Raw genomic sequence first — 9,009 nt, forward strand, 5'->3', positions numbered from 1 at the left:
AATCCCAGCAGGGACACGTCCTGGTGAAGGTGCCATCTGGAGGCCAGTGACAGGTGTGTATCACATATGGAAAAAGAACTGATAAAGAAAACAGTAAGTTTGGGGGTTAATTTATGAAAAACAGATCATGTTTACAAAAGCAAGGCTCCATGAACCCCTAAAAATGAGTATGCTTGCTGAAAGGTCACATGTGTGTCATCCAACAGCACAAAGAGTAAAGGCAGAAAGTTGCAGAAGTACAGTAAGAAGTCCAAAATGTTTTATTAGTGCAGATAAATAGACAATAGAAGGGAAATCTTCTTCCATGCAGGCCACTTCAAGAGAAGTGGAGTTTGCTGGGCTCTGGCATCTCAAGAGTCAGCATGTCAATCTGCTTTGAAAATTCTTCCTCCAAGGCGTTCTAGCAGGAGAAAAAAACCCAAGAGGACTCAGTGGCTGTGAAACAATTTTCTTACATTGTTAGACAAACATATCTATGATGATCAAATCTTGGGATATTATTAGCGCTGATTAACCCCAGTATTGAATTGGAAGATCTGACCAGATCTTCAACCCCAGACTGAACACAGCAGTAGTCTCCAGAGAAACCTCCAAATGAAGGGCTAAACAAGCTCAGTTGCCTTTATTCTCTGCCCCAATGTGGTATTAGACACCTCCAAGCTGAAGAGGTACACTCCAGATGTGAGTTTTCTGACCCGATAAAAGCCTCAAGCTGGTGAGACGAGCTTATATTTCTGAATCAAAACCAAGTGGCTTACCAACCTGAGCAGTCCCATCTGAAAATGTACAAAATACTCTCAAACAGCTGCAATTTTTGATCATAGCTTTAAGGCTTATCACCAAATACCTTGTGTAGTATCTATGAGCGAGCAGACAGTAGCCCAGAGAAATAGACAGGTTTACGCTCAAATGTGTCCCAGCTCACTCAAGAAAGCTACATGTGAACTTCCCAAACAGCATTTATATGAATGTTTCCCAACAATATACCTGCAGATTACACAAGCATAGATGAAATGGGCATTGTTTTACAGCAAAAGGTCCCCGCTGCAGTCTACAAGGCAGCTGTTAAATAAAATACGGGCCCTAGAGCCCTCAGAGTTCAGGAGGAGCAAGGAAGGTTGTGAGACCAAGAAGCTGCAACACAGCTGAGTGAATAAAAATTCTGACAGGTGAAGCAAAGTCCAGAGGGATACAGATACCTAATCCCCACTGATACCATTATACCCAACTGCCTTTGTAGCTTAGATATTATTCCTCCAGCAGTTCCTCCTACCAATATGCACTGCTTCTGCCTTACCAGAGCAAAGTTTCCCTAGAGATCACTAAGACTACAATCTGAGGTAGATAAATGCACAACCAATTAAAATATACAGCTTGTTTTGGAACAACACCACTCGTTTAAAACTCTGTGAAAGATTAAAAAAAACCCCTCTTACCAGTTCTCGTTTTACTTCTTCAATCTTCACTTGTGCAAGGGAAGGATTCTAATGAGAGAAAATGGCATAAAAATCAGTATTTCATCTGGAAAGACAGAGTCCCTGCATCATTGCAGGAGTCTAATGATGTGCCACAGGGGAATTTAGGGATAATAAAATTGAATTTTGTGTATACCCCTCACATGCAGAAGGTACAGACATTAAAAACCTAGTAGCAGTTTGGTTTGGGCAGTCACATATTTTACAGAAGTCTGGTATGGCCTGAAGTCTTTAAAAAAACACCCAACCAATTTTAGCATTTTTCCAAACCTACCAATTGAAGAACTGGATTTTAAACACATCTGTGCATGGATTTTTCCAAAGCACAATAAGCTTGCAAGGATAAACCTTCCTCCCTCCTTCTGCCTGCACCAGGAGCGAGGCAACAGGTTTCTCTCTGTTTCCACCGAGAGCAAAATGGCAGGGGGGTGGAATTGGAGAACCTAATCAGATTCGAACATCCCGTTTTGCTTGAGGCAAGGAGGCAGCGGCCTCTTGGACTAAGATGGATTTAACAGAGAAGCAGTCCCGCCATCTCCCTTCATCCTTTTCTTCTAGGAGGGAGATGTGTTGAGAGGCAGGAACTCGATGGAGGGGCTAAGGAGATGAAGAGAGAAGTGTGGCCCAGCAGACAGGTCCCTAGTTCATAATACAGGAGACGTGATTAATCGCAGAGTTTCTATGTGATTTTGGACAAGTCTCTGTTTCTCTGGACCTCTATGTCCCATTGATAAGAGCAGGAATAGATCTTTTTCACCTCTTACACAGGGAGGTCTGAGGTTAGCTCTATGAAAGGCTGCAGGGTGCTCAGATGAGAGGGTAACAGGTGCCGTATCAGGCAACTCAAATACAAAACTGTAAACTAGACAGTTACAATGGTACTTAATAAAACCGAAACCCATTCAGCTATTCACACTCCAGTTTTTGCTATTTCTCTGAACGACAAAGATAAAAGTCCTTAATACTTTTCTGTGAAAGCAGTGGCAATCTTCCAAAGGAAACTGGAAATACTTGTGTTTAGTGGTCCCAAATATCACAGGTGATGATATATAGACATCACACAAAGCCAAAGCCTTCTGTTTCATGGACTAAAGCCTTGTTTACCCATGATTTTTTTAAGTTACTATAAAGTTGTTCACAAAATTACCCTTAACTAAAACAGTCTTTTGTAACAAGTGTTCTACTTTGAAAAGAGTAAAATCCTTTTTATAAAGGATGGTCCCCATTGCAGTCTGATAGTAACTCCTAGCAGAGGGACCAATAGTGACAACAGCCAAAATATAAAATGAAAAAGAGATACACAGGCTTTCAAAACTGCAATTTAGTCATCTAAATGAGAAATCTGCAATTTCGGAGAGCTGAGTACCCAGCACCCTCAGAATAAATCAAAGAAAACTATGAAGCAGCCAGTACTCACAAGCTGGAGTACTTGTTTAGGGGACAATGCCTGCATTTGGCTATTTCTTCATAAGCGTTAAAATCCTGCTCAGAGCTCCAACCTCTGCACAACGAGCTGTGTCCACCATATTGACAGTCTGATGACATGTCTAGCTAATATATTAGTAAATCTCAAAAAAAATTATTATACTAAGGAATTTGTATTTTCTTCCACATTTCTTTGTCCAATTTCTAGCTAATTCGCCTTGATACTGAGCGCACCCAACAAATCTGTGCATTTTGTTAGAACAAAGTTTGCCTGGTAATCATACTTAATTTCTTGGCTTTGACTAATAAATAGATAGCCTTCTGTTTAAGTAAAGTCTTCTGGTTAGACTATTAATAGACCTGTAGGACATCTACCTGTCCACTAAAACCATCACAACAATCTCCTCTACATTGTGAGGTCCATTAAAATTAATCTGATAGCAAATAAAACAGACCAGTAAAAAAAAAAAATTACAGGAGTTAAATCTAGGTAGGACTCCAGTTTCTTCTTCAAAGGCACAATTTCTTCCTGCAGTCCAGCCAGTTTCTGTGAAGAAAGCAAGGTGGGTTATATTCTATAGTCTTACTTGTAGAAGTGATTTAAATCAGTGAAATAGATCCACAATTATCTATAGCATTTCAGAATTCACAGATGTTGGTGAGAACTGTCATGATCCTTCTTAAAACCCATGGAAACTAAAGATCTGGTATTCATTCAGCTACCAGTTAGTCAAACCCAGTTCAAATTTTGCAGAGATACAATCAATTCATTTTTCTCCATTCTGAAGACATCTTCAGATACATTTTCTTGCAGTAGAACCACCTGATCTCACCTCCCTGAAAGGAGCAGGGATTTCAAACGAGAATCCAACAGACAGAGGACTTTCACTGTCAACCTCACTGTAGGCCGGAGAGAGAACTGAGCCCCAAGGAAGGGGATACATTCTCATGTCTATGGCTTCTGTGTGAAAACAGTTTTGCACATGCAGCAGCAAAAAGACTCCCTTTCCACTTGCATTGCTTTGCTTATTCTGTTAACAAGGGGGAAAAATTTCTCTTTCAGGCTGAAAATTAAGCACCTTCCACAGTCCTCAATACTTTTTAAAATAATCAACTTAAAGTAAAAACAAAAAAACCCACACTCCGAAGATAGTCATTTGTGCTGCCCAATTCACCGAGCTCTTGGCAAAGCAGATACAGAAACATCAGGGAGTCAAACCTGCCCTTATGCTCAGGTTCTAGAAGACAATCTAGAAAATTGCCTACAACCTTTTGTATGTAAAATTCCAACAGAAATTAATTTTCTGAAGAAAGTACTCTTCTGAAACACTGTGCAATGTAAACATTGCCACCCAGTGCTGGTTCCGAGAATGACAACGTAAAAATCAGGAAGCCTATTTTCATTGTTCAACCTGACTAACATGCAGGAAAAGCTAGAAAAAGAAATGGGGAGAAAGACTAAGTTCTCATTACAGTAATAACAAATAATATTACAATGTAGTGAGTGTAGACAGAACAACAAAAATACATGTTACATGTGTACAAATCGTTCAGCGGAAAGCTGGAGAACCTATAGCTAGCAACTCAAGAAACGTACTTTTTCCTTTAACAAATTACCCCACTGGGCTTACAATACAGCTGAAAAACGAAAAATGAAATTTAAGGACACAAGACAAAAAAGTTCAGAACTGATTGGTTCAGAATTTGGATTTCACTTGACCTCCTCCATTTGCTCTGAAGTGTTTGAAAGCAGGTTTATTTCACACAGACTCAAAAGAATCACCTGGGTTATTCTATAAAGTAACTGCAATACACAGGTAGCCATGTAACAGGATATTGTTCACAGAATATCCACTCTGTTTATAACACGGATCACAAAGAGAGAATGCAGATCACAGGCTGACCATTTTCTTTCAGTGGCAGGGAATTTATTTCATGGAAATTCTCTAGTAGGCTATATTCCCAATTATTGACAGAGGCAGGAAGAGAAGAGAGGGAAAACCAAACGGCAACAAAAATAAAGATTCCGATTGTTCCCCTCAATCAGGCCAGAAGAAAAGCTTCTTCCCAAGTCCAGAATAAGCGCACATCTAACCCTGAAGAAAACGTACCGCGTCAGCAGCCATAGATTCTTCCCAGTTTCTATGAGAGACAAACCCATCCAACATACCCCGGTTCAGAGGCATCCACCTATGGGATTTTTATTTGTGCTTCTTTTTACCATTAATATTTGTTCCAGTAACCAAATGGCAAACTATTTTTCCTGAAACCACACAACAAACAAGCCTGGCCTGTGCCACTGCAGAAACATCCATCTTGTACCAAAAGACCTACCTCAGATAGGCTCACGAGTGATTCATGTGTCAGCGACTGGTCCAAGCCCGTGGCAGCAAGCTGCTCCTACAAACAGGAAAAAGTTTGTTCACAACTGACCACAAAATATAACAGGGAGGAGAAAGATTTTACCATTCCTTGGGTTTTGATCTAAACAGGCAAACAGAATGCAGTTTGTTAACAACAGAAGCATGCTGTTTGAACCACAACTATAGCTGGTATATGAAATCAGTTGCTACTAAAATTTATATCAAGAATAACAAGTCTTTCCAGAAAACTACTGAGAGAAGAGCACATGGCAAGGCTGGGAAGAGGCATCATTAACTCTAATACAATGGTTTCCATCCCATATTTGCCAAGGTATCGGACAGCATCCAAGCGTTATTAAATAGAGCATTCACATGTAGGAAGGTGAAGGAGAAGACAGTACAACTTCTGCCTTCTGTGTTTAATCATTCATTAATTAAAAAAAAATGCCTCTGTTTAGAATTTTGACGCACAATTTACCTCAGTGGATCAGCTGCTCGACTCATAGCTGCCTGTATACTCTTATATGAGAGTATCTCACAATAAGCACAAGGTAGTCCAAACTAATACGAGCAAATACAGCGCTCAGTGAAAGAAGAGAAAGTGTTCTTGCATTTATCATGGGATGTCCTGGGGAGAGACCCTGAATATAGCAGGAACAACTGAAGTGTAGCAACATGCTGTCCTGTTAGCCCAAGCGTCCTCAGTCCTGGAGTTTAGGAAGCTCTTGGGATGTCTCTGTAACTACAATTTTGGGCCCAACCAACCATGACTGCCATCCCGTCACAATGTCTTGTTAGAAAATTCCTTCCATCTACCTCAGCCAGCTTGATCCTGATTTTTAAATCCTCAGATTTATCTTTAAGGAACTTCAAGTTCTGGGATCGGCTGTCAGCTTTGGCCTTTTCTAATTCCAGAAGCTCCTCTGTTTTTTTAAGATCCCTTAAAAAAAAATACAAAAAGAAACCAACTTTCACATTCAAAGAGATACCAGTATAAAAATACTGCTTAATTATCTATGCTCATGCTAAACCTTTTAATACAACCAACACAAGAAGGGAGAGAATGGAGAAAAACTTGCATTTCCCTGTGAGATTTCCCAGTGGAAACATCCACAGCTGTTACATCCAGAGTCCCAAAGGCCAGGGAAAAAACAGGTCAAGGGGAAAGCCATCTGCATAAAAGCAAAGAGTAATAGTCTTCTGCATAATTCCCTAATTCAGTTAGAGACATGTCATGCAAGCTAAACTTAACACCAGAGAAGGGCCACGGCAAATCTGCACAAAGCACACAGGTCTGGTACGATTGCTACAAACAGCGCCACAATTTACTACTTTAAAAGACAAAAACCAGAAAATAATTAGACTGGAAGGGGGCTGTGGAGATCATCTGGGCCAATCCCCACTCAAAGCAGGGGCTGATCTTGCTTTGTTTGAGAAAGCACTTCAGATTACATCCTCTAAGGAATGGACTTGTTACTGATTTTTTAAAATAATTTTTTTAAGTCTCCCACACACTGCTTAAAGGAAATTCTTGCCTGGGAATGGTTTTTGTTTTGCCTGGCTCCTTCACTCTGACTACAGAGCCCACGCTAAACGTGGTAAGAAAATCAGGTTTGCCTTCAACCTCAGATGAAGGCAACTGGTGGAAAATGCCAGCTCGTATCTGAAAACTGCTTGTAGACCAGTTTTGGTTTATAATAATGGGTCCAATGGCACCCCAAATCTTTTTTGATTATTGAATGTGTCCATAGCACATGGCTTTTGATAGATACTTCCAAAAATTGTGAACTAGAGATGTCAAAGCCCTGAAAGTTCAGTTATCCTTGTTAGTTATTATAACCAATGTTGCACATTGCAGAGATAAGCAGTATTGCTCACATCTTTCCCTTTTCTCATGCATTACTCACTCCTCTAGCCGCTTTTCCAGCATCAGCGCTGCAGTTAGTTTTTTCCTGATGTTGGTCAATTCCAGTTCCATTTCTCTGTTTTTTGATTCTGTTGCATATAGCTCCGAAGTCATATCATTGATGGCACAGAAGAAGCTGGTGAAAAAAGATTCAGTGTGAATGCTCAGCAGTCAGCTCTTCTGAAACTCAGAATTGTTACTATTATGATTATTATTACTATTTTCTCCACACTTTCAACAAGTGACTCTCTTGTTTTCATATTAGGATACATCAGATAACTGCCAGCTATTTTAGAGGAGGAAAGTAAAATAAGTCACTAAGGGTATTTGCTTCCCTTAACTAACAAAGATGTCATCTGAAACAGGAAACAGCCCAGCAATCTCAGTAGGAGGAAGTGAACAAGACCTGGCGCTCTAGTGAATACAACCACTGAGTTTGACACAATCAGGTGCTCTGCTTCCAGCCTGCCAAGTTGCCTTTGAGGGAAACTGTATTCAGTCCCTGAAAAAGCACATCCCCCGACATGGCCAGAAGTATTTCAGTCCCTTCCTCTTCCTAAACGGTTCAAAGCCGCTTGCCCCTCCAGCTCAGAAGAGCAGTAAAAGCCAAACTCCTGAACATCAATACAAAAACTGGATTCCAAGGCAGATTTTGGCCCTTCCTTATTGCCACTGCTTAGCACAAACCTGCTGTGTTATGGGTCAAAGCCATGCTAGGAAAAGGGCCCAAGAAAAGCAGACTAACAGCTGCCATTTCTCTGTAGCTGAACTAAGGAAATCTCCTTACAATAACTGAGGCCAGGTAAGAGAAGGAAGAAAGAGGGGCTGCGAAAGATCAGTTACAGTTCCCTGGTCCTTGCCTAAGCAGTATGAAACCTGCTCTAGCTTGTGCTAGCTGGCATGACAGTCTGAGTGGCAACATCCTGTGGCTACTGACCACAAAAGCAGGGGCAAAAAGAAGGATTTGACTGTGGCTGAGGCACCTCTCAGGTGGAGACTTCCTTTGCCAGAATAATCAAGAGTTAGAGCTTTGTGCTCGGTTCCTGTGTCCTCCAAAGCTGCCCAAGGGGTGCAAAAGAAGCTGGACAAGTAAGATTCCTGGTGTGAAAGTCAAGTTTGAAACTGCTGAATTGAAAAACCAGAGGGAAACAGCATAGACCATCACTCCTGATGCACAGTGGGAATAATCACCTGGCAAGAGAAGTGTCCTTTGTTTCAAGTGTCATTGCGCTGTTTACCAGGACGTTGAGGTAGCTGGTGCCTTCACTGGACAGACTGGATAGGGAAAGATCCAGGCTTTCTGTGAGAAGGCTCTGTAGGTAGTTAGCTGGAAAAAAAAAATACAACCTAACACAGTAATTTTTTTCTATTACTGTTGTTTTAAGGCCTAGATGGGACTCTCTCTTAATACGTGTGTTAAAAATGTATTATGGTCTCCTGAACAACTCACTGGCTCCAAAAAACCCCACATTATCAAACACTCACTCTAGACAGCTCAAGCATAACTTAATCACCTCACTGTTGCTTCAGATTCCTCAAGCACTTTCCTTAACAGTGGATTAGCACCAGCTCGAACTCTTAAATCAGCTGCAGAGTTGCTTCCCTGTAGCCAATATTTCAATGCTATGCTACTCAGCCCAGCAAGCTAGGAAGTGTTAGGAATTAATCTGCTTGTCTGTATTTACAGCTTGCTCAAGATGGCTTAAAAAATTGCTCTTGACCAACCTTATGTCACTGTAAATTTTGCTGAAAGGAAGGCTGAAAAGGAAAAGCTGTACCAGAACAAAAGCTGAATTCGATCCAGTTATATGTATATATATATTTTTTATATATATATATA

The 9,009-nt window shown here is 40.7% G+C and overlaps 1 protein-coding gene across 1 annotated transcript; it reads right to left on the reverse strand.

Moving 5' to 3' along the window:
* Positions 1 to 316: 316 nt before the first annotated feature.
* Positions 317 to 8,496, reverse strand: HAUS1 (HAUS augmin-like complex, subunit 1; the record flags this gene model as incomplete). Its single annotated transcript, XM_010289491.1, has 7 exons — positions 317 to 400; positions 1,437 to 1,484; positions 3,376 to 3,447; positions 5,235 to 5,300; positions 6,080 to 6,203; positions 7,171 to 7,305; positions 8,361 to 8,496. Coding segments are annotated over 7 exons (665 nt in total), but the record flags the coding sequence as incomplete, so codon positions are not given.
* Between the last annotated feature and the right edge of the window lie 513 nt (positions 8,497 to 9,009).

Source organism: Phaethon lepturus, unplaced genomic scaffold (genome assembly GCF_000687285.1).
Source record: "Phaethon lepturus isolate BGI_N335 unplaced genomic scaffold, ASM68728v1 scaffold11616, whole genome shotgun sequence".
Lineage (NCBI taxonomy): Eukaryota > Metazoa > Chordata > Aves > Phaethontiformes > Phaethontidae > Phaethon > Phaethon lepturus.